General features: G+C 44.9%; 1 protein-coding gene across 49 annotated transcripts in view; it reads left to right on the plus strand.

Annotated features, from left to right (window-relative positions):
• The window catches only part of RIMS1 (regulating synaptic membrane exocytosis 1), a 335,886-nt gene extending 327,069 nt beyond the window's left edge, over positions 1-8,817 (plus strand). For all 49 annotated transcript variants that reach the window (XM_049817970.1, XM_049817920.1, XM_049817954.1 and 46 more), the window contains 4 exons: positions 1,983-2,095; positions 4,895-4,996; positions 6,090-6,229; positions 6,587-8,817. In XM_049817970.1, the coding sequence (XP_049673927.1) occupies positions 1,983-2,095; positions 4,895-4,996; positions 6,090-6,229; positions 6,587-6,805 (574 nt within the window). In that variant the 3' untranslated portion in view covers positions 6,806-8,817. The remainder of the gene's footprint in view (positions 1-1,982; positions 2,096-4,894; positions 4,997-6,089; positions 6,230-6,586) is intronic.
• The last annotated feature ends 16,935 nt before the right edge of the window (positions 8,818-25,752 follow it).

A 25,752-nucleotide genomic window follows, 5' to 3' on the forward strand; every position in this document is an offset into this window, starting at 1 on the left:
TGTCCACAGTTCACTCTTGACATTACTGTAGGTGGGTACTCATGACAACTAGGAAATGCTTAAGTTTGCACAGGCTACTTTTCCTTCCTTATGTGTGTGTACATTATCATACTGACTTTACTTCTAGGATCACATAGTTTATTGACAGTATCATGCCTCATCCTGCATTTCATAAGACCAATTAATGTGTAGCTCAGCTGAGAAAGCAGATTCCTACAGCACGTACCCCAGGTACCATGTTGCATTCTTCTGCTTGGCCCATATCTAGAGTTAATGAATTAGAATTAATACACATACTATTAATTACTACACATATTCTATTAATTAGAATTAATACACAATACATAATTAATACTTCATAACCTTCAGGTGTCTGAAAAGTGAATATTTTCAATGTTGTTAGTCATTCCATAGCAAAATGTAACATGTTTGGGGGGGAAAGGCCAAAGAAATGAGCAAGAAACTTTTCATAGCAGGGGCGAGAGTGAACGAGTATAGTGCTACTGGGGAGAGAAGCAGACTGTGTGTCTTGTCAGGAAGGGTGGGCTTGAAGCTGTATCTCGAGGTTAGGTGAATGCTGTGACTGGTGGGCTCACGGTTGAACTGGAGACCTTGAGGTTCTTTTCCTCCTCCATCTAAAGAAACCTTCTTAAAAAAAAAGATTTCTTAAAATTAAACTTATGTGAAAAGCTTACCTTTTGGTAAATCAGAGTGTTCTAACGAAAAGCACTGTGCTGATATTTTCTGGCCAGCTTTAGTTACAGGCAGTCACTTAGGCAAGCATAGTAAAATCAATTAGTCTTGAAGAGAGGAATGGGCTTTTCCTATCCAACGAACTGGGGTTTGCAAAGAGTTTTCAGTGTAAAATGAGTGACTGGAGCACGTAAGCCTGATCTGTGGAAATCAAATTTTATTAGGAAGTTTTGTTATCATTTTCTCCAGTCAAACAGGGAATTTCCTTTGAGGGACAAGCAGATACAGTGTGGTGGATGGCCTGCTGGGTAAGATGCTATCTAGACTTGGTTCAAAGTCTGTTCTTCTGTTCCTCATAATTGTGATGAGGAAGTCAAAGCTGAATCTCCCCACCATGGATCATTCTTTCTCTCTCTCTTTTTTCTTTCTTTTTTTTTGTTTGTTTCTTTTGTTATTGTTTGGAGACTGTATATCTATTAAAAAGTGGCGATCCTGGAATACAAGAAAGCAGCTTGGAAAAGCACATATCATAGAATCATAGAACGGTTTGGGTTGGAAGGGACCTTTAAAGGTCACCTAGTCCAACCCCCTGCAGTGAGCAGGGACATCTTCAACTCGATCAGGTTTCTCAGAGCCCCGTCCAGCCTGACCTGGAATGTTTCCATATATTCTGTGCTGATGTATTACAGTTCAGTTTGTGTCCTGAAAGAGGGGTGGGTACCAATTGTAGATCCAGATGTGGCTACCAGAATATTTTGGCTAGGGAGTGGCATTAGCTCTCATCAACACTACTATTACCTGCCAGTTTACTGCTTCATTAAACAGCTGCAGCAATCAGATTAATTTAGTGTATACAACTGTTTTCCCTTTTTGTTCTAACTGATAAGGATAGGGTTTCGATGTATGTATAGATATCAAACAGTATTACAAGGCAAATCAAGCATCCAAGAATGAAGAAGGATAGGCTATTAAAGTTCATGAGGCTTTTTATGTTTTCTCATCCAAGGTCACTCGTAGTTTATTCACTTGTCAGGCTCTTCACTAGGCTCTCACCTAGAGAACTCCTTAGCCAGAACTGTTTTATGGACTACTTTGGGCCCATGTGCTGAATTTCACTACACTTCTTTGGGGTCCACAGGAGACAGCTCGTTCCTGATGCTGCAGAACAATTTGTGGTTGCACGTCCTGAGCTGCTTGCTTTGTATCAGTAGTAATTTTGAGGTAAATACTGTAGGACAATAGAAATTAATCCTGTTCTTATGCTTAATCAGCTTTTATTTTGTCTTCAGCTTAATATTTCCTGGAGTACGGCTGGGCGCTGACAGTCAGTTTAGTGATTTCCTCGACGGACTTGGACCTGCACAGTTAGTAGGCCGACAAACGCTAGCAACCCCTGCCATGGGTAAGAATAATATGTTCTCCTCTGTTAAATGAATAATAAGCCAATTAACTAATGCACACACTGCCAGACTACAGCACCAAAAAGACTTTTACAAAGTGGCTTCCTTCACTGTAAACATGAAGGTCCCACATGCAGTCACTGATATTCCTAGCACACTAGCATCCAAAATGAGATGAGAAGCAGTATTTGCTCCATTTGAGGTGTCAGCTAATCTCATTTGCAATTTGAAGTTGCACTTCCCACTCAAAATTATTATGGCTTCTCCAATTGTAGCTCACTGTAAAATCTCAGCTGTTCAGAGTTTATATTTACTTTCCACAGATTATATTGGATGTGACAGACAGTTCCTGGCCAAACTCTGCACTTGTCCAGACTTAGTTCATCTAACCCCAGAATGTGAAACTTCTGCCCACATTTGCAATGCCCAATAATCAGTTGCTGATAAAGCCAGTCTTTGTCATGAAAGAGACAAAATCCTTTCCTACAGCAGCTGCCTGAGGCTGTCTGTGATCTTCTCTGTGTTCCAGACCAGTCTGTATTTATTTCCCTTCAGTAGTATTAGCTGTACCTTGGTTATAAACAGAGTATGAGTGTATAAGGTGTTCAGTACTGCAGTGCTGTGTAGGTATCTTGGGAAATGTTTGATTTTTTTATTATTTTTTTTATTTTTTTGTTTATATATGAGCAATTCTTTGACATGCTTTAGGATGCTAAGTGAGGAGTCCTTGATCCACTACTTTAACCATACTTCTCCTGCTGGAAATTATAAATGGCCAATGCTTCAGTACAGCTGTCTTGGGAGAATCAGCTTCAGGAAGGGCTACTGAGCTGCTTCTGAAAAAGGAGAGAGAAACAGAAAGAAAAATTGCAGAAGAAAGTGTTTCCCTCCCAACTTGTGAGCAGGAGGAGACAGAAACTTTCTTGAGAATGCTTTGAGTTACCCCCTAAGTCAGGGGCTGCTGTGTAAGTCCAAGTAACTTCTACTTACTGGTGCATTAATTAGCACCAAACTTGTTAAATCAGTATTTTTTATTATTATTTTGAAAGAGGAGGTATTTGTGAGATGATTTGCCCAATAAAAATCCAAGTGGCTCTACTGGTATGAATGTAAGGGTCTAGATTTCTTCCATCTCTTTATTTTAATCCTTTTCTAACTAAATATTTTTCTGAAGATTACTTGAGTAGTACATTTATTTTCACCTCCTAGAACTGCTTTATTTACTAAAGGCTCAAGTTTTGGCCCCCCAAAAAGCACTCAGTCATGCTTTTTAACAATTTTCGTAAGACCTTCTATGTGGTACCCTTTCACTAGTGACGATTTGAAAATGTTTGTATTATCGCTCCCCCTTCTGGTTCCCTGTTGCATGTTTTATTTTGGATATGCGATACAGAGATGTGCTCTTAAAAAGGCTTGTTGGAATTTTCCTGTGAACTATTTTTAGTGCAACGCAGGGCTCTGTTTATTCAAGCAAAGTTTGATTGATAAAGAAATGTTCCCTGCTGCTCTGTCATACCTCAAGTACCACGGTCTAAACACTGCTTTAATATACTGTTAGACAAGCACGTGAAAAATCGCATGCCCAGTTAATTTCAAAATGCTGTCTTTCTAAATCCAGACCCCAAATTCTGTAGTTCAGGACCATTTATTCGTGAGCGTGTTTTTCTAGACAGTCAGAGTTCACATGTCAAATACATACATACTCATGCTTTTCATGGATATATGCATAGTTCATTTATTTGCACAGGTGTCACGTAGCTGCCCATGTCATCACACTGTGCATTGTTTATTCTAAGTGGCCGGTTAGATTTCTGCCCAGCTGATTCCATGATATATGAAACCACAGAGATAGAACACTTTTGACCATCAGCCCATATTTCACTTCCCTTGCATTTTGTCGATCTAGATCAGAACAGTGCTTGGTCTCGGACTAAGCAGTTTCCTTTTTCTGCAGGAAATGTCATTTGTCAGAACTCAGGCAGGGAAAAAAGTTTGACTATTTAGTAGCGAAAGCAGCTTCTTATTTTAACGCGTTGCATCATTTTATTCACACCAAAAATGGGTGTGGAATATTGATAAAAACAGGAAAATTGTCACCCCTGTACTTGTTGGAGACTGTTGCAGAAAAAAGACCTCTTTTGAGCTGCTGAGGGGCAGGGCACCATTCTCTGGAGCTGAGCTATGCCTGCGTGCCTCGTGTGACTGGCGTCTCTGCCTTACGCTGCGCATCCAGCCAGGCAATTGTAGTTACAGAAGAAGGTTTCAACGTTAGCCTCTACCAGCAGTTCTCCTTCCTCCTTCATCAGACAAGGACCCTTTGCACTACCAGCTCTTGCGTCTCACCTTGGAGGCAGAAACTTCCAGCCGAAGGGATTTCTGAACATGAGTTTGGGTTTTAGGCTCTCTGAGTGTGGGACCGCTGCCAGGGCAGCGCATTGTCAGTGGCTGGCACGCTGGGGCAACAGTCCTAGGTGGGAAGTCTCCAGATAATTTACCAGTGCAAAATTAAAGGTGTGGTGGTTATACCATAGTGTTGCTGTAAATTTGCCTGCTTCCACGGATCAGAAATACTGAGCTCTGATATAAACCGTACACCAAGAGAGGTCACTGTGCTCCCCAAGTGCATATCTTTTAGTCGTGGTTTAAGGATGGGGAAATTAAACGGATCAGGAGGAGAGGTGACAAGCACACTAACGCAGCAGACTAGTAGCAAACTAGTCTTTCCGTTTCTCACTCTCATACCCTATCTTCTGGGGCGCACTGCTTGTCTAAAATCTGGGCTTCTTTCTTCTCCCTCTCAGGTGACATCCAGATTGGAATGGTGGATAAAAAGGGCCAACTAGAAGTAGAAGTCATTAGAGCCCGTGGCCTCACACAAAAACCTGGCTCCAAATCTACCCCAGGTAAGGGAAAAAAAAAGACAATACATGAACAGAAAACAAGAATATGAAATATGTTGATGAGCTGGGGATCGGAGACTTTTTGAGCTCCTTGTTAGCTGTCACTCCATTTACATTTGTTTGGTTTGCTTTTCAACAAGGAATGTGTGCATGGAGATATCCTTGCTACCAATGTCCAATTTTTACCGCCTTGCATCTGCCAGTTGCATGCCACCTTCCAAGGAAGTTTTTTCAGCAGCTCAACATCCGTTCTGGAAGGAACATTTGCAGAAATATTTCTGCGTATCTTAGGCAAGTCATATATCTCAGAGGGGCTTTGTCAATGTAGATGAAGTCCTTTGTGTTTGTTCCACGTCAAAACAAGAGATGGAGAACAGATGAAAGTGCTTTGAACAAACAGCTTAACAGACCCACCACATGCCAGGATCTTCTGTATGCAACGGTGCTTCAGGAAGACAGCAGGTTGTGCTAGTGCCAGTGTCAATAATTTGTATAATGAATGAGATTTAATATTGTATCATTTTATAAGGACATTTTTTGACATTCTAATTATTTACAGAAATCTTTGTTAGAGGAGATTTATAATTGCTACCAGAACCACTGCTTACTGAAACAACTAGAGCAGTTGTTTTAGATAACATTTTGCCAAAATGGTTCTTTACAACCTCCTTCGGAGCCAAAGATGAAAGAGAAATTAAGGTCTGTTATTGGAATGACTTAGTTTAAATATTCCTTTCAATGAAACATGAAAGTCTTATTTTTGTTAAATATCTCTGACCCCTAAACATGCATAGAGACTCCAGAGTAGCTAACTGGCAAAAGAAAGTGTTTTTAAAATGACAGGCATGCATGAAACATAATTGTTGTTAGTAACATCTTAGATCATTACATTCAAAGTTTATAAAAATCAAATTGATTTCTTATGGGCCACGTCATTTATTTTAAGAATATAATTGTATTCAGATTATACAGTGAAGATAATGTGTGTCATTTTCTCTCCACTCAGCTTCCTTTTAAGGCATTTGTCATCCAGCTCCGATGTGCAATGTAGAAGTTTTTAAGTCCAAACATAAAACTCATGATGTTTTGTTTGCAGCTCCTTATGTCAAAGTGTATTTATTGGAAAATGGAACGTGTATAGCTAAGAAGAAAACAAGAATTGCACGGAAGACCCTTGATCCTTTGTACCAGCAGACACTGGTTTTTGATGAAAGTCCACAGGGTAAAGTCCTTCAGGTCAGTTGCTTCTTAATCCCATTTTAGGCTATAATTTGGAGAAGCACTTGCATGTTTACTTAACTTTAAGCAATATGCATAAACCCATTCCAACTCACTAAGCATTTAATTTTATAAATACCAGCAAACGCATCCTTGTGGCTTGTGGTTTCAGACCTGCGAAATGTCTGGCTGTATTAAACATTTCTCTTTTGTTGACTCTCACTCCTGTCCTGCCATTAGGTTTTCCCACAAGAGGGAGCAATCTTTCACCCTTAAGAATAACATTTTCCTTATGCTACACATAACAAGAGCAGGAGTGAACATATGAGCGTGGGATTGGGGACAATGCTGAACCTGTATTTTATCTTCTTCCAGGTAATAGTTTGGGGAGACTATGGCCGAATGGACCACAAATGCTTCATGGGCGTTGCCCAGATCCTTCTGGAGGAACTGGATCTGTCCAGTGTGGTAATAGGCTGGTATAAATTATTTCCTCCTTCGTCACTAGTGGATCCAACCTTGACTCCCCTGACACGCAGGGCTTCCCAGTCATCTCTGGAAAGTTCAACTGGGCCTCCCTGCATTAGATCATAGTAGCAGGTGCTGTCTAATAGAAACATCACCCAGGATGACAGTTGGAACCAGATATTCACATGATCAAAAAACACTGTTGGAGAGAGACAATCACTTCTGTTTTTGCTTGTAGTAGTTATCCAAACATATGTCTGTTTGTCGAGAGATGGCTTAAATTGACAGAACAAAGGTTTATCACATACGGCCAATCTATTAGCGGCTATCACCGATGCTTATAATGATCAAAAAAAAAAAAAAAAATGAAATAAAATAAGAGAGAGAGAGGGACCTTTAGATTCGACCTAAGTCAAAGATGACCCAAACTGGAAGCTCTCACTCTGTTAACAATGTTGTATTTTTTCACATTTTGAGAGAGCCCTCAAGCAGTGTTACCTTCCTGGTGTTTCAGCAGTTTTTCTGTACTTGTCACTTCCACTAGTTTTTTGCCATGTGATTCTGCTAGTTTTGTAGAAGTCCTCACAACGCTAACAGAGACCCTTCCTTTCTTTTTCTAAACCAAACAACAAAGGGCTGAAGCATATCTCTGTAAGCATCGTTAAAGTGTTCAACAGCCACAGTTACGATTCCAGCGAGTACAAATCGTTTCTCTGTTCTGGTACTTCCAAGTCTCTCACGTGGGAACCCAGAACAAATGACCAATCTAAGTTATATTCTTAAAAATAAATAATCATCACAGTGCCACTTTTTCTTTGTAAAAAGCAGATATGTTTGCATTATATATAATAACTTTTATGTTTATGATGTTTTGCATGGAAGAATTTTGAAGAATTCTGCAACTACTGCTGGGGACTGGTATAAAGCAGCTTTAGTCTTAATTTTGACATTGAATATGTTACTGGTAATGCAATTTTCCTCCTAGAAATGGAGAGGAAATATTTACGTTTCTGTGTATAAATGTATATTTGACTTCCCAAAATGTTGACCAGGAATGGATTGAGCATATGACACTTTCAGCTGTACCCAGGCTTCTCTGATGTGTGTCGCTTCAGACGCACCTGTCTGCCCTGGATAGAGCATGGTATGAGTTGTTCAATGTTTCACTGGAAATTCCAGTTGAAATATTCTGCACTTACTAATGTTTTTATCAAATTTTAGTTTACATTTCTTTGAGATTGATGCAAGCACAAGGCTTGATTTTTTAACGCAAGATATCTTACTTTTTGGAGAAAAAAAAAAGTCAAATTTCAATTTGCTTTTTATTCATTTGAGTTCTTCTTGGCCTTGAAATCCCTTGTGATATTCTGTAAATGTGCGAACAACTGCAGATTCCTGCAGGTGCATTGATATGTTTCCCCTCCTTTTACAGGCCATTCAATTTTGTGATCACACAAATAGAGCAGCATGACTTGGAACTGTTCAAAGCTGCATGCACGTTTTGTAAAAAGAGATGAAAAAGGTTATTTAATAATGTATGTTAGTTCCACATAGGCCAGCTTGTATGTTGCATGTACTTGTACAGTTTGCTCGTAATTACTATACTGAAGTAACCAAGAAATCTAAGCCATCCATTTTTCTTATAGACATTTTGCAGGTTTTAGCCAGGCTAGGTCTGTGAGTCTGGTGCTAAATGTCTATAGATGGACTTTATTTTTTACCCTATGGAAAACGTGATGTAGTACGGACCAAATTCCTTCTAATAACTATTTTGGTGTAGATTCCTACTGTGGGGCTGTAACACATGTAGAAACTGTGTACACACTAGGTTTTAATTCATAGACATACTGCCTGCACCAAGTGAACTATTTATTATTACTCAACACGTGGGAATTATTCTGCCCATCTTTCCATAGGGCGCAGATTGGTTACTGCTCGACCTGCTGAGCAGGAAGAACTCAAGCATTGGTGCACTACTACTAGATCCTGTTCTGTCTTAGTGGCCAAAAACCAACTAGCTATAATTCGATAGTACCTTTCTATTTTGACCACTTGTCTTAACACTCCCCTGTGCTTTTAAATGAACTTCCAACTCATGTTATGTAAACATGTTTAATAAAATTTCCTTTTCATGTCCAGTGTAGTAGTTGTGCTCTCTGTATGTTCTGAGGTTCATCTGTGATTCTGCTCGCTGCAGGACTGTGTGAAATGTGTTGAGGAACAGTAAAATGATAAGTAATTTCTATGGTTCTTTTGATTGCTGTAATAGTGTGTGTTGAAATCTGGGGCCAAAAACTGAGGCCTGGTGAAAGTCATGTTTGGTTGGCTTCCTTTTCACCAAGAAAGGAGCCAAATTGTGCTCTCATTCGTTGAAGCAGGCAAATTGAAGTCAAAAAGCAAATTTAGCCAAATTACCATCTGATGAAGTCAAATCAGTTTATTGGAGTTGAGTCATGCTGCGACTGCTTGCATGAGGTCAGCGGGGCGATATGTGTTAGAGCCAGACACCAGCTCTCCATTTGGTGTGTGCTTTAAGATGTGAGAACAACTTCTGATCTTTTTGCACTTTTTAAACCCCGAAATACGCCCTGGTATTGTAATGCTGTTAGGGACAATGCTTTATAGAAATCTACCTGAGAGCAGAATTTGGCACTAAATTTTATTAGAGAAGCAAAGATTATGTACTTTGTTTGATTTTTAGTTTTCCATGTCACACAGATACCTGATCACGATTTAAAAATAACATAAAGACAATATTGCCTCACTTTGAACACTTTTGTTAATTACTTTATTTAACTGAATACATGGTTAAGCTACTGAAAAAAATGAATAATTAAACATGGTAAATCTCTGAACAAAAGGCATGTTATATTTCTGCTTCTGTGTGGTGGGAGTGATCTGTTTAAATACAGAGTTTGTCATACTGTTACAAAAAACCTTCAATTTCATAAATCTCATGGCTTTGAATACTGTATCCAGTCCTAGTGTATCTTTTCCCTTCTGATCCTGAGAAATAAGTAAAGTTCAGCATTTGTGATCTCCCGCTCAAGTACAGAAAATACAGCAGCAAAAGAACGTGCTGAACTATTTCTTTTATGGTGTTTCTGATGAACGGGGATCACGTATGCAAAGATTTCGGGAATGAAGTAGTAGACTGTGCTAGGACAGAGAAGTTGTGTGCTGGTCTCCTTTCCCAGGGACTGTTGCCTTTTAAAAACTCATTGCCGAGTGTTGGGATTATAACACACAGATAAATCAGCTTTAGTTCCCTCCTGGTTTTCCCTAGAGAGTGCGTTACTGCCTTATATGCCATACACAGGGAAAGAGCAAAGATACTGAACTCATAATCCCTGCCATATAATCAGACAGTTATTTCCCTCATGATGAGTAAATGTTCTAAATTTTGCATTGAAATGCAAATTTAGCATCCCTCTTTGTGGGCGGAGAAAAAGCTTTTGGCCTTAACCTTTTGTGTTAGAGAGACATCAGAACTGCTGTGAGTGGGTAGGACGGACAAACCGGAGCTTCATGATCTCCTTCCTTTGTAATTCCCAGAGAAATGATACATGCACTTTTGTTGCCTGTTTTCACTCACAAATGGCAGTCCCAAAAGTCGAGTTCAGCCCAGGTATGATACGCTGTACATACAAGTAAAGTTCAGAGTGGATCTTCAGTGGCTGTTCTGCATACTCCAAGATTTTTACTTACAGCCTTTGTCCTCTATGAAGTCGGCTGTTTGCTACTCCTGTGTAGTTGCTAGTCTACTGTTCACAGCCCATTTAATTCTAGGAAAAAGGATTATGGGCCTCATACTCTTCTTTTGCCTTAAGTGAAGAAAGTCATGGCAGACAGCAACGTGGCTCACTCTTTCAAGCCCCAAATGCTTACCCCATGTTACCCTACTATAATTCTACAGACATAGAAGAAAGCAATCTGCAAGAAAGCAGATTGTTACTGAAGGATGGAGTTTCTCAACACAGGGAATGAGTATTCTGGCCATCTTGAGTGATTAAGAACTCTGCGAACATCTGTCAAGAGTAACAAGAGTCTCAATTAATACCTCACTCCCAGCCCTGCCATTTTTTCCAGGAGGAAAAGAAAATGCAGGGCCATATATATGTTTTCTCAGTGTCTTCATGGATGACCATGTATGCTGGTAGTTAAATACCATGGTTATGAACGAGGTAGTGTTTGGCAGGCATGTCACTTGCATCAAATGTTCTTCCAAATTTCGTGATCCAAATTTGTCCTACCTGAGGTGCCGGAGATGGGAGGGGAAGCTGCCTTCACTCCTAGAATCCAGCTGATGATGATGATTCAGCTCCTGAATGCACAGCCTGGTGTCTAACGGAGTGCCCCTTGGTTAGGTACTTTTTAGTGGCCAGTATGATTTGAAGCTGCACAGTTGTCCATCAGGACATAAAACCTTTGATGTTCTGCCTTGTTAAGTCAAAGTGTCTAATGCTCAACGCTAGGAGTAACTGAGGGAAAGGGTAAAGAGTTGTCAGAATCTGTAATTACAGCGTATCAATACAGCACTTCAGGTAAGGCAAATATTATACAGTGGTATACCGGTATTTATGCCTCAGCTAATACAAGAAAGGCATCCTCAAGAGCTGAGTCTTTTGGAGGTTTCAGATGCTGGCTGCCAGAAGCGAGTCACCTCAGGGTTTCACAGAATCTCACAGGTGGCCTCTGAAAAAATTAACTTCAAAAGGCGATGAGCAGCAGATCATTATTATAATGCTCCTTGGACAACTCAGAATTATTCATTCCGATCACCTTTAATGTGTACCATTTCAGAGCCCTGCTAAAATACAGTTACAAATCAGTAGTGGCCCGCTTGGTAAAGCACTGGGTCCATAGTGAAAGGCTGTGTGATACCACCATCTGCGTGGGTTTTCACTATGTCTGCAACGATTCATTTAAGTGAAGATTTAAAGTCTTTTTTTCACATTTCCTTCTCATTTGTATCAGTGGGATCTATGCTTCTGGGTGACTCTGACAACCTAGTTATCAGACTCCGCACCTGGATTTTGTGCTGAATAAAATGGGTGTAGGCCTAATTCCCCATCTCAGAGACATTGCATATATATGGAAAGAGCAGAACGTAGATGTGGAAAAAGCAGTTGCGAGGTCCTCAGAGACTGAGATGCCATAAGATGATCCCATCTTCTTGTCCGGGCTCCGAAAGTCTTTTTTTACTCTGGTAAGTATCAGGAAGCACTATCTTCCGTACTAAACCTTGTCACTCCATTTCAGCTACAGCCAAATAAAAATTCCTGAGCCACACACCTAAGCAGGACACGGCTGTCATCTTCACTATCACCTCTGCATTTCCAGTACCACCACTTTGTCTTTAGTCCCCGTGGCCTGGTCTGACAGCAGGTCTCCAAAGAAAGCTGCCCAGGTACATGCTACAGCACTAATTATAGAAGACAGAATAATCCTATTTAGAACAATCTCATACAAGGGTCAGTAAGACAGTTGTAGATATTTTAAGAAATCTTGCCTTGCAATATAACCCAAAAAATTAAGATTTGCAAATCTAGCAAATATTATAAAACAGAACCTCAATTAAATGTTACGGTGTGTACTCGGAAAAGAAATCGGTGTTGGTATCTGTATTTGCATGCTGCAGAAACAATGTCTGCACATAATGCAAACATGGCAATATTAGACTAGCACACAGGAGCAAAAACAACCAGTTATTATTTTCAGTAATGCAGAGGGTGAGAGATGGCCGGGAGGGAAATGTTTTCTAAATATTTAGTTACTAAGCAAAGTCTGTTAGAAGCCAGGAGCAGCATTATCCTTGAGCTGCTGTTTGTTAAAGCTGTTTCTTCCAGTGACAGAGTCTGAGGCTATGCGAGCAACAAAAAGGCAGTGCTTCAAAACCATGTGGAAAACTGCCTGATGATTGTGAAGGCCTGAGTGCAGCTGTCCTTGGAACAGCTAGGGAACAAGAGTCTGGATTTAGAACGAGCCCCGAGATGTCCCGCTCATACTACAGGTTGGAAGGGCTGGATGTCTGTTAGCAGCCAATGCTACAGCATTTCTGAGCACGAGTCAACTTCTAACGGAGCAGTTTGTATGTACAGCTTGTCCACACTTTTCTCTTCGGAGATGGTCTGACACGTGCATTGAGTGCGAGCTTAACTTTAAAGGGATGAAAAGGGTATATTTAATTTTAAGCTCAAAAAACTGTGTTGTGGAAGAGGGATCTTGCATCGGCCATCATAAAGCATTGGCTAGGATGGTAAAGAAGTCTGGTGCTCTGTGATGGGTAAACCAATGAGTCAGAAACAGGCGTCTGCATGGAGGGCAGGGCAGACTTAGGGAGCAGAGAGGGTGAGGAAGGAAGGGAAGGAAATGGTGCCCCTCTTCCCCTGGGGGCGACAAAAGAGGGAGGCCCAGGAAAAATAAACAGGAGTAACAGCTTAGCTCCTGTGTTTTTGACTGAAAGCTCCAAAAAGAAGCAGCATTAACGACTCCTTAAAGCCTCACAGATGGCAGTGGATTTCTTCCTGAAGGGCTGAAGGCTTTGGCCCAACTTCATTGCTTCAGTATTGGCAACAGACTGTCTGGTGGCAGCAGGACTTGTCAAAAAGATATGATGCGCTGTTTTCCTTTCTGATGGGTGACTCTCTAGGAGTTAACCGGGAGGGGAAAAGCAAGTTGGTGGCACAAATAATCTTTGAGTTGCTCTCTACCTAGTCTCAAAAGGCACATAAAAGCTGTAATTGCTGGGGAGTATCAAAAAGCTTCTTGCAAGAGTGGCTTATTGACCTCTTTTCCTTCTTTTTACCTGGTAGAAAAGGCCCTATGGTTTGGGAGGCAGCTGAAGTTCAGTATCTGCTCTCCCAGAAGATGTAAGAAATGCCAATTCCCTCCTCTCACCCTTCCCCTGGTCATTGCTCCTGCAAACCGTGAAGCAAAGTTTAGTGTAGTTTGGTGCCTGGAGCCTGGACTCAGCTCTCAGTTTCTCTGCTCTGGTGCTGCCAGCAGCTCACTTGATTCCCAAGCCTGTTGGTGGAAAAGACCAGCATTCCTAAACCATTCATGTTAAAATACAAAAAAAAACCCCAACCTTCAGGCCTTTATCATTCATCATGTGCATGAAAAGATAGAGGGAAGAAACCCATCGCGTCTTCTTTTGTTGGAGAGCTTGAAACAGAATTAAATTACAGCTGCACCATAAGTCACTGCTGTGCTATCTATATAATCCTTCAGTTCCACTGTACATGCAGGCTGCTTTGTTAGATTTCTGTTATGCCATTCAAATATTCCCTAAAACAAATCCCAAAATGTGAAGGAGGAGAAGGAGATACGTTGCAACGCCAGTGAGCCACTCTTCAGGGCTTGACGTTCTTTTCCCTTTGTCCTTTAGGTGTGCATCGCCCCCCAGCACTAATCTTAGTCTTGTTCTCCCATCACTTGCTTGCCTGATACCACCTCAGAGCTGTATCTGTTGTCTCCAGAGAATGTACCTGTTGGGTTTGATAACATTTGCATTTCTTCAGCAAGTGAGAGTGAATGGAGGAAAGCAGAGGAGGGTTTTTGAATACCTCGCCTCTCTGGGGCTGCTCTTCCATTTGTACGTGGCTGGTTTAAGACCACTGCTTTCCCCTTGCCATACCTGCATACCTCATACACGCTCTGCGTTTTTTTTATGGATTCTGGATTTGTTTCGCCTGCGCTGAAGAGTCTGGGAATTTCGCCACCGATTTCAATGAGACCGAACCCAAGTTGCTTTTGTGACAAAAGGTGACTGACACAGCGCAGCGAGCCTCTTTCGGTGACAGCAAAACAAAGCCAGGAGGCCAGCCAGCAATTCCAGCTGCGCAAACCACGGAGCCGCATTTTCTCTGTGAGGAGGCGGCGATCCGCGCAGCGATGGCGGAGGTGACAGAGGTGACAGCCAGCGGCCGCACATCCAGCCGAGGCGCCGCATCCGTGACAGGACGACGTTGCCTGGCCCATAGATGAGCCTCAGGTTGTTTTTGTTTATTATTTTTGTGATGCATATGCCCTAACAAATAAGTCCGAAAGCTGGTGTTTTCTGGAAAGCCACCCACTTCAGAAGAGCAGCCACGCTGGGCTGTGTGACAGTGATGATGACGGTGCCGGGGGCGGCTGAGGGGCAGCAAGACGGAAAAACCCGCCGCTGTGGGCGACGGCTAGTCAGCCAGCTCTTGCAAATAGTGTCATTTATTCAGAAAAAATAAAAAATAATAATAATGATCTCCTTAGGGACACTTATTTAGAGGACAGCGCCCCACCATTGGCGGGCTGCAGGAAAAGGACAAAAAGCCTTCAAATACGTTATTCGGCTGAGCGAGCGCCCTGCGGAAGGGCCTCACGGCGCAGCCGGTACCTCACGGGCCCGCCGGTACCTCACGGGGCCGCCGGTACCTCACGGGGCCGGCGGTACCTCACGGGGCCGCCGGTACCTCACGAGCCGCCGGTCCCTGAGGGCCGGCCGTTGCCGCCGCCCGCCGCTCCCCCCCGCGGCCGCCGGAGGGCGCCTCAGCACCGCGGCCGTTGGCGAAGGGGCGGCCCCCTCTCCCCTCAGCGTTTTCCCGCCCGGGCGGGCTCGGCTTCGCCCGTCTCCCTCGTTCGTCCCGGCTCTCGGGCTGAGTCGAAGTTTTTAGGGCCGCCGGGCCGGCCCTCCGCACCGTCGCCGGGTTCCCCCGCCCGGGGCTGTCGGCGGAGGGCGAGGGGGCCGGCGGGGCGCGGGAGAGGGAGGTTGCGGCGGGCAGCTCTGCGGCTGAGGCTGAGGAGCCGGGGGTGGCAAAGATCTCCGCTGTAATGTGGGAGAATAGGCGCCTGCTTTATTAGGCATTTTTATCTTGGTTGGTTGGGGGGGGGGGGGGGGGGGGGGAAGCTGCGGTGGTTTTCCCAACTCAAAAGTTCTGAAGGAGGCTTCATGAAGCGTAAGAAGAAATAATGCTTATTTTCAACAGCCTACCCTTTTCTCTGATTCAGTAGTGATCATGAACTCGCTCAAATCAATGCATTTCCACTAAGGAGTGTTAAAAAAGCACATTTGTCCCCTTTTCTGCCTTATTTGCAGCCGCTGCTCCGACAGATTAACGTCAGGCTACTGCGTGGTTAAGCGACAAGCCTCATGTTGTTTTCTGAGTATTACCTTTATTGTTTGAGCTGTACCCTCACTACACCTTCGTTACTTTCATGCTAAGCTGCAAGTCAGATACATCAGGAGAACTTCTTGCGGCCAGTTAACATTTGTGCTGGAGGATTATTAAACTTTGACAATAATCTGTTTAAGGAGGAAAAAACAGGTATTACTGCTGACAGCCAAAATGGTTTGATAACTCAGGTACTGCTCATCTAGCCCCTACCTCAGAGAAGTCAGTCGGCAAAGGCATAAAAAGAAAGGTCTTGCTCAGTCAGAGCAGACAAAATAGCAGGCTGGGTTTGGGGGAGCAAGGGCTATTTTGATACCTGAGCTGTAAAAAAACATTGAAAGCCGTGAAGGAACTGAAGCAGGGAGCAGCACAGGGCTGGTTTGTGTAGCCCCATATAGCTACTGTGGTGTTTAAATTGCCAAATGAGTGGAATAAAGTCTTCATGCCTTCAGCTCACCAACACCCTCAAAGAGACAAACTAAAGTTTGCTGGGACTCGGGCTCAGGCTGACCTGGCATGGAGAATCTCCCAGCTACAGGCTGGCAGGCAGTGCCTGTGTGCGAGGGCTGAGGCCGGTGCTAGAGCTCCTCTACCCAAATCACAGAGGGCTAACAACACACGGCCCTGGTTTGGGACTCTAACCCAGCTGTTGTGAATCTAGAAGGGGACGACAACCAGAAGAATGACGCTCACCTTGGTATAGCTCCGAGGGTCAGCAGGGGACAAGACGCTTTGCTGCTCCCTGCTAGCGACAGCTGCACTTCAGCAGCGGGGTTCTGCTGGAAGGCAATGAGGGAAGCGCTCACGTGGTATAAAGTGCTTTGGAAGATTGCTAGCATAAAAGTCTGCAATTGTAAAAACTACCAGTCCTCAAATTAGCTAGCGTGGCAGGGCAGCTGCACTCTGTGACAGCTTCACACTAGGTCGTAGCACAAAACTTCCTAAATGTAACCCTGCACTTCCAGCTTTTTGAAGCTCCCCTCTCCTCTGCAAGACACAGGAGGTAAACAGAAGGTGTCCCTGGCATTTTCCCCCAAGCTCCCGGAGAAGAAGCTGTTCCAGGGGACATGACTAGCGTCATGCTATGACGCTATGCTTGGTTGCCAGAAAAGCTTCTCGAGTTGGTGGTTGGCATAGCTCACAGCAGCCTTTAACCTGCTATAACATGCTCTGAAGTGAGGACAGCTGCAGGCAACACTTACTTCTTTTGAACTATGCTCCAGTCCGATGTGCACATGCTGCCCTTCAGCAAACTAGCACAATTGCAGGCAGAGAAGGGAGGGCCTTGCCTGCAAGCTACAGCCTCCAGTTGTGAAGCCCTCTCACTTCCTCGTGAACGGGGCTGGCGAAGGCCTGCCGAGTTGGCTTCACCCGGGTATGCGAGCAAGATTCAGCAGGACTTGTTCACCGAAGTTGACACCGGACCAAGCCCTTCAGATGCACATTCCTGAGCCCACTCCTCCCCTTTAGGGCATTTTATGCCAGCCGCTCCCAGGTTTCCCCCTCACCTTAATTACCTTTCTGTAGGGATCAGCTCCGTGTGTGTGTGTGTGTGTGTGTGCTTGCTAATGCTAGGAAGGGCTGTCAGCGTAGCTTTGCAGCCCAATCTCTTCTAACATGATCCTGGCTTCAGGCTGCGGGGTTTTTTTTTCCAGTGCCTAAATGCTCCGTGTGTGGATTTTAGGCGAGGGCAAGAATTTGCTTTTTTCTCGCACGCAAAACAAGGAAATGCATTCTGCCTCGCCACAGCTCCCACAACCACAACCGTGCCGCTGAACCAGCTGCCCTTGCTGGCCTACAGCACGGCAGTCGGAGCAAACTCAGTAGTCACCCTGCCCCTTCCCTCGTTGCCGTTCCTCCACCGGGGTCCTCTAAATGCCAGTCCCACAGTGGGGACTGCAGAGTCTCTCTCTCTTGAGATGGATAGAGGAACCTTCGTTAAGCGAGCTGCAGCCACGTGCAGAACACTAGAGGTGAGGGCTGGCGTCATCCCGCATTAGTGGTCAAAGCTCTGCAGCCAAGAAATGGAAGAGGAAAGGGGGAGTATTGAACCTGGTGGTGTTACAAGGCAATCTGAGGAAACGCCTCCTCTAACAGGCTGGAGATAATGGTCCTTGCCCTGCAGCCCTTGTAAGGCCCCACTGGAACTGGGCTATGATAAGAGGGGCTAGGAGAGCAGAGACTCAAATTATTAGCTCGCGGCATGATTCAGAAATATCTGTCCACACCACAGGCATGACTCAGAGCCTAGAAAGGTCTTGGGGATCTATGAAGATAACCCGAAGAGGTCCAACCCTTGAGAAACACTTTCAGACCTTAAATTGGTCTTGTCTCCAGATCTGAGCTAATTTTTGGCGGATGCAGAATTTCCTGGATGAAAGTTAAACAGAGCGGCTGAACATACCTTGCCATTGGCTTTCTTCTTATTGTTTGGTTTGGTTTGGGTTTTTTTTTAATGCTTCTTTGGTGTTTTTTTTTGTATCTTTGCATGTTTCAAAAGGATTGAAAAGAAGTGGAAATGCTAACGGGTTTTTGGCTCGTTCTGCCGTGTAGAGGGTTTCTGTGCCAAAGTGCTAGTTACCTAGGAAACTGCTGTAGGATTGAATTTGGATAGATGTGTTGTCAACTGCAAATGAGTAGAGTGGCTTTTCAAGAGGTGGGGAAGAGTGTAAAATGCACTGAAAATATGAATGCCTGTAATGTGATTTCTAGGTAAGATGGCGGTCCTATCTTTTTGACTGGCACTTTGTAGGCACCCTGGCAACTGCACAGAGGGATCGCAGATGGAGTGCATGGCCATGCCTTGGCACCTGACCTCGAATGCCCTTGTGTTTGTAAGCTGGGTGAACATTCATCTAAATGTCAAAGCACGACCGTCTACAAAGAATAGTACTAAGGCTGCCATTAAGCATTTTGCCCATTTTATTACACCAGAGTTATGATGATCCAAGGAAATTACAGCTTTTCTAGAGATGTGAAAGGTAGCACTGCATGGCCATTTGCAAAGAAAAAAAAAAAAAAGACTGATGAAACATGTTTAATGATTGAGATACATCTAAGGGCTTATGCAATGAAGAAAAATGTGATTGCAGAGCTTTTCCTGGAAATCATCAATAATGGGCCTTTTTTTAATACAGCAGCAAAAATGTGAGAAAGCAAATAAATGCTTCACTCCGGGGGAATTATACTGATGTCTATCAGTTCTGCCACAATGGCTAAATCTGCCAGTGGTTACTTATCCCAGGGGAGTCAATACTTACAGTGGTCCATGGCTGAAAAAAATGAGTAACGCGGTGGGGTTTACTCGGTTAGAATAGATCTCCCACAATTCTTCCTATTCCCTCCTCCGCCTCGAAACACGTGCAGGATTAGCATTTGGGCTTACACTGAACACCAATTTCCTTGTATTTCACCTACGAAATGCACTTCAAATGGCAAATGCGAACTCTTAGTAGTTTATTCATGTTACGACAGGTGTCACCAGTTGGCACAGCTACACCTAAACTTCAAAGGTTTGGGTTCCCCCCGCCCCCACACCAAGCAGGTGAGCAAGTTTCCAGCCTTGAAAAGGCAGGTTGTGCTGCTTGTTTTGGGTTAGGCAAGTGCACCAGGTGAGAAGAAGGCTGAGGTAAAGCACTGCCCTTGTTCCCCTGGCTAAAGCTCCGAGGCAGGACCTGCTTCCAGAGCCACTGCCGAGGCCGGCTGGTCCCTGCTCCCCGCCGCTGTGCACCACCAGAGCACCCACATCCCCCGCATCTCTCTCTGCAGGTGCTTCTCCCCTCCCAGGGACCTAAAATAAATGCCGAAGTCACCAGTCCTAACCGTGGGACTGTACAGCCTTCCTGCAGGGAGAAGACTCACGTCTTGCTTTTCCTTCCTGCTGAGTGCTGCCCAGGCTCTGCCCTTGGGGCAGGATGGGTCCCTCAGAGCTGAAGGTCAGACGAGGGTCCCACTAAGCCGTTTGATCAGCTTGTGTCAGGCTGGCACATCTACACGACTAAGGCAAACCGCCCTGTGGACGTATCGGGACTCCCCAGGCTACGCGGGTCCAGCCAGCTGACGCTGCTGCGCTGGAGATAGACACCAGAGTCAAAAAGAAGCTGCGATATCTCAGATCTCTCCTCCGTTGTTTATGAGAATACAGACACCCTGATCACTATTCCTTCAAGGACCTCTTTAACAACATTTACGTTGGAGATCAGCCAAAACCTATAAAACTGCAGGCTGCCGGGCCTGGAGGTGGCTGCAGCACAGGCTGCTGCATCCAAACTTTCTCTCTGGCCTCAGTCTTTGGAGAGGGGCTGAGGTGGCATCCGGGGCCGGACACCCTTCGTCCCCGCTCGAGCCTGTGTGCACCGGCAGATGTGCACACAGACCTAAGCAGGCTCCTCTATTTCAGGCCCATCTGTAACCTGCATAATGAATAATGTACAATGAATTTGTGGTCTACATGTTTATTAAGTGACTCAGTATTTCCAGTGGAGATTTTGTGCTCATGTTTTACTCACATCGCAAAACCCACTCACTCTTTTATTATCCCCAGCAGCGGTAGGCGATAATAAATTATACAACTGCAGATGACGGTAACTATATCAACAAACAAATTGTATTAATTTTCAGTGTGAGTTTAAAGCTCCGTTTACTGGTTGTGCAAACTCTGAAAAAGGAATTTGGGAAGGCTGCTGCTGTTATTAAACGTTCTTACCAGGCTGTAATCCAAGCCTTCCGCAGCGCGTCTCTAAAGAAGATTTTTGCCTACTGTGTACCACTGTTTTTACATATGGGATTAGGCATTTACATACGTAAGGGCAGAGAAAGAAACGTAACTTACGCAATAGTGACAGCTCCCATTTGTTACTGCGTGAAAGGGCTGAAAGATAAAAGGAGTCTTGGTGGTGGAATTCAGAGCTAATCCTGCTCTGCTGCTTTTGCAGAGACACATTCGTACCCTCCAAAACACAAAGGCCTGTAGCGAAACGTCAATCAATCAACAGCGCAGCTACATCCTGTGTATTGAAACGAGCTCACACGCTCTCTAAATTCCTCTGGATCCCATTTTAAGCTTAATAAGCTACTCAATTAATAATTTCTATGGCTGTGGAAAGATGTGAGCTTATGCCACAGCAGCCATTTTGAAACAGCCGACACACCTGTGGCCGGGGATTGACTTTTGGGGGAAGCAGGTGTAGCAGTATTTAGAAAGTTACAGTACACTTTCCAAGAGGAACAGAGACTGTGTTTATAGAGAAACTCATTTCTGCATGATAAATGCACACGTCAGTCACAAGACAGAACACTTGGGCAAATGTATGTGTGGCTCACTTACCACGCCACGTGCTGTGTTCTTGTTTTAGTTGAAAATTTTCCATTTTTAGCTGTTTATGCTCAGTGGCTACATGGAAAAATGGGCCTGGAGCTGTGTCGCTTACCCGAGTGACCCTCACCACCTAGGTGCTGGATGGGGCATACAGGTGAGGGAATAAATATGGCTGAAACTTTCAACGGGAGGAGACCGTCCCGCAGGCTGGATGATGGTCAGGTTTTGCTCTGAATTTCCCCGCAATTTCCTAATCCCTCTGGGTCTGGGACAGGCTGAAGCGATGCAAAGCTGACTAAGCTGCTGCGTGACTAAGCCTCCTGGACCTCACCAGGCTCAATAACTAATACTCTGAACTGAGCTGCTGATCACCGTCCTGACATGCCAGCCAGGTTTTGCACATTTCGTTGCCCGTAAATATGGTTAGGGCTGTCGTGAGCCTTTTCCGTCAGCTCCTTTTGCAGTTCCTTGTTCCCAGGGGCTGCGAAGGAGCCCTCTGCCAGTGGAGCTGGGGAGGTTTCAGCCCAGAGAGCTCTTGGAAAAGGGCCCTCAGAGACTGAACTCAGTCCCCTCCCTTGTAATTGCTATTGGGACCTGGCAGAAGAAGTACATATTTGCAATTAGTGTTGGCTGTTAAGGTGTTCTTGGAGCTTGACACCATTAACTTTGACACCAAGAGCTTGAGGCCAGACCTTTGAGCATTTCCTCCTGCAGCATCACCAATCTTTGCATGAATAAGTAAGACCAATTACAGACATAAGTCGGTTCTTGCTACTCGGATGTCTCTTATCCACAGCCTATACAGTCCTCAGCATCTTTTTAAAACAGCAACCAGTCACTATAAAGCCAGCCAGCAGTCAGTCAGGACATATGGGTTGTTGCTGTTGGGATTTCATAAGGATTTAGCTGTGTTACACAAATTGCCAATTAAACTGGAAAGTTAAAATGAAGAAAAAAGTCAGGTAGTGTCATTAACTTAGCTTCAGACTGCAAGAACCTATTCTCCAAATAAACACAGTGCGTCTGCAAATCCAAACACATTCAGAATGGCTCCCATTTTAGCATCCATTGACTGCTTGGCCATTTTTAAATTTGAATAGTTAATTAGTCACTCAAACAGGCTGCAATGTTCTATTTATTTTGTTGTGAGCCAAGCATCAGTCTTGCCGTCTGGAGGACACTTTACCTAGGCAAAGCAACTCACTTTATTTTGATGGGAGGGTTATTAGGTTTTGCTTCTTTTGTGTTCCCGATTGCTATGTTGTTGGTTTTTTTCTTCTCCCTGAGCACTTGTCCTCTTGCAAACACAAGATTTATATTGTGTACAGCAAGCAACTTTTAAAGCAACCTGATATTCATGGAGATAATTAAAATGTTTTATTGGACTCTTTCACAAGAGCCAGCTGCCCCAGCTCACTGCAAGGGACGTATCTTCCGACCACGCAGAGGCACCGCTGCCGCCGCTGCCCACCGTGCTGGCAGTACCCAGTAACCGCTCCCCCAGCCAACCCTCCTGCCTTACACCAGCTCCGTGCTCCCCTCGCTTCCCAATGGCTTCCAGCTGGGGATCAGAGCTCACGTCACTGCCCATCTCCCTCTCCAGCAAGAACAGCCTTTCAGAGGAGATTGCTTTGTGCTTAACTTAAATTATTTCGGACTGGTGGGTGGGGGGATCTACAGCCAGCCCTGGACTAATTTTGCTTTTTTTCCTTATATCCAATTCCCTTATGGTAAGAAACTCCAGAAGTTAACATTTGAGTAAATTACCCTACAGGGTGTGAATAAATGTAAGGATGATCAACAGGAATGACGTAATGTGTTCGCCTTAATTTCATAACAACATCTCCACTAGGAACATAATATACAACACAATATACAATAAAATCTGTTACAGTTACAAAGGTAATTTTAAATAACCTTTTTTATGGCCACCTCTGGGCTTTTGGTCATTTCTTGTCTTCTGTCTGTATGTCCTTTACAGCAGACCCTCTCTCCTGACAGACTCCCTGTTTGCTCTGTCCCTTCTTCACAGCTTCTAGAAGCAAGAGAAGCACTCAGAGGCATGGAAAGTTACTCTTCCTTATTACAATAATGGTATGTAAATGTATGCTACATCCTCAGCCTCTTCTGTAAATAGAGCCGGGTGTGTTATCTTTACATTCCAGGGCTGCTGTTATTAAAACATCTCACACAAACACACACTTAGTACTCGGTTTGCACAGAAATAGCCTTGCTCATTTGCTTTTGGGTGGAAAGAGAACTGGCTGGTGTTGAATACATGAGAACCTGGGCAAGACCACACCACCAAAACAAGCTGACAAAGTGAGAGCGCATCTTTGGAAGTATGCCTTTACTAGTATAGGAAAAAAGGTATCTTCTTAATCTAGGTTCACTAACCTGATTTCAAAGAGCTGCGAATAGCAAGTTGTTCAGTTTTAACTTGGGTCAGCAGCTCAAGTTCAAACGTTGTCATGAACCTGATACTTTAACCTGGGTGAACATACCAGGCGCTGGCGGAGGCAGGGCAGGTTCTGCAGGTGGGAGACCACTGGGTCCCAGCCCAACCAGAGAACTGAGGGGCTTTTCCAGCTGGATCTGCAGCCACACTGCCCGCTCTGCTGGGAGCAGAGGCAAGGCGTCCCCTCGGCCGGGCAGGTCCTGGTTTGAAGCACACCTGCACGACGTAGCTGCACCAGCGTGGAGAGCCAGTTAGCAAAGAGCAAAGCAGCCTGGGCACCAGTCGGGGCCAGTGTGGTTTACCCACAGCTGGACTAGGTGGCTTAACCAGTATAAACTCTCTTTACGACACCAGTGAAGGCAACCAAGCTCTGCCATGTCCATCACTGTGGAGGGCACCGCCGTGAAACCTCACAGGACACAGCCCGCCTGGGGTGAGGAGGACTTCTCTGAACGTTCGGAAATACTCCGTGTCACTTTTCCCAGAGAAGTCGTAACATCCCCATTAGGTGATGGTTTCCTGGAGTTCAGCCTTTCTTTGCATAGTATTTACCCTCTTGCTTCTTTGTCAGCTTGAAACTGGGAATATGGAATTTAAGTGGTTTGGGTATGGGGCTGAAAAAATAGTCTTTCTTTGTAGTAAAATTTAGAGTATTCGTTTAACTACATCTAGTTAATTGAAAGCAGTTTGGTAGCTAACTAATTCTATTTATCAATTTCCATCTGAAGTATTAAGAAATTAGGGCCAGAATTATTTATGGATTCTTATTTAATCCCTCTCTGGTTGGTCAAGGACTGAGCAGGCAGGTTGGTAAAGGCTCTGGCAAGCTGAGCTGTCTTGCAAATTCACCCTCGCCTGCTCTCCTGCAAAAACACTCAGATCCTTTGTAAATAAAAGGGTTAAAAATGATAATAAAGTGCAAAATCAAAAGGGTGAAGACATACTGTATCACCAGCAAGAACTAAATGCTGACCATGTGTGGTGGGTTGACCTTGGCAAGACACCAGGGTCCCACCAAAGCAGCTTTGTCACTCCTCCTTCACAACTGGAGAGGGGAGAGAAAAAATACAAGGAAAGGCTCATGGCTTGATGTGAGGACTGGGAGATATTGCTCACCAAGTACCGTCATGGGCAAAACAGGCTCGACTTGGGGAAATTAGTTTAATTTATTACCAATCAAATCAGAGTAGGATAATGAGAAATAAAACCAAATCTTAAAACACCTTTTCCCCCACTCCTCCCTTCTTCCCCGGCACAGCTTCACTCCTGAATTCTCTACCTCCAGCGGTGCAGGGGGACAGGGAATGGGGGTTGGGGTCAGTTCATCACACGTTGTCTCTGCCGCTCCTTCCTCCTCAGGGGCAGGACTCCTCACTCTTCCTCTGCTCCAGCGTGGGGTCCCTCCCACGGCAGACAGTCCTCCACGAACTTCTCCAATGTGGGTCCTTCCCATGGGCTGCAGTTCTTAATGAACTGCTCCAACGTGGGTCCTTCCCACGGGCTGCAGTCCTTCAGGAGCACACTGCTCCAGCATGGGTCCCCCGCGGGGTCACAAGTCCTGCCAGAAAACCTGCTCCAGCCTGGGCTCCTCTCTCCGCGGGGCCACGGGTCCTGCCGGGAGCTTGCTCCAGCGTGGGCTTCCCACAGGGTCCCAGCCTCCTTCGGGCATCCCCCTGCTCCGGCGTGGGCTCCTCTCTCCCCGGGCTGCCGGTGGAGATCTGCTCCCCCGAGGACCTCCCTGGGCTGCAGGGGGACAGCCTGCCTCACCGTGGTCTTCATCCCCACGGGCTGCAGGGGAATCTCTGCTCCGGCGCCTGGAACACCTCCTGCCCTCCTGCTGCACCGACCTGGGGGGCTGCAGGGCTGGGGCTCTCACACCTTCTCACTCCTCTCTCCGGCTGCAGTTTCTGTGTCTCAGCAACTTTTTTTTCAATTCTTAAGTCTGTTCTCCCAGAGGCACTACCACCGTCACTGATGGGTTCGGCCTTGGCCAGCGGAGGGTCCGTCCTGGAGCCGGCTGGCATCGGCTCTGTCGGACATGGGGGAAGAAGCTTCCAGCAGCTTCTTACAGAAGCCACCCTGTAGCCCTCCCCACTACCAAAACTTTGCCATGCAAACCTAATACAACATGCCACAACAAGACGCT

This window comes from Accipiter gentilis, chromosome 15 (genome assembly GCF_929443795.1).
Source record: "Accipiter gentilis chromosome 15, bAccGen1.1, whole genome shotgun sequence".
In the NCBI taxonomy this organism is placed as follows: Eukaryota; Metazoa; Chordata; class Aves; order Accipitriformes; family Accipitridae; genus Astur; species Astur gentilis.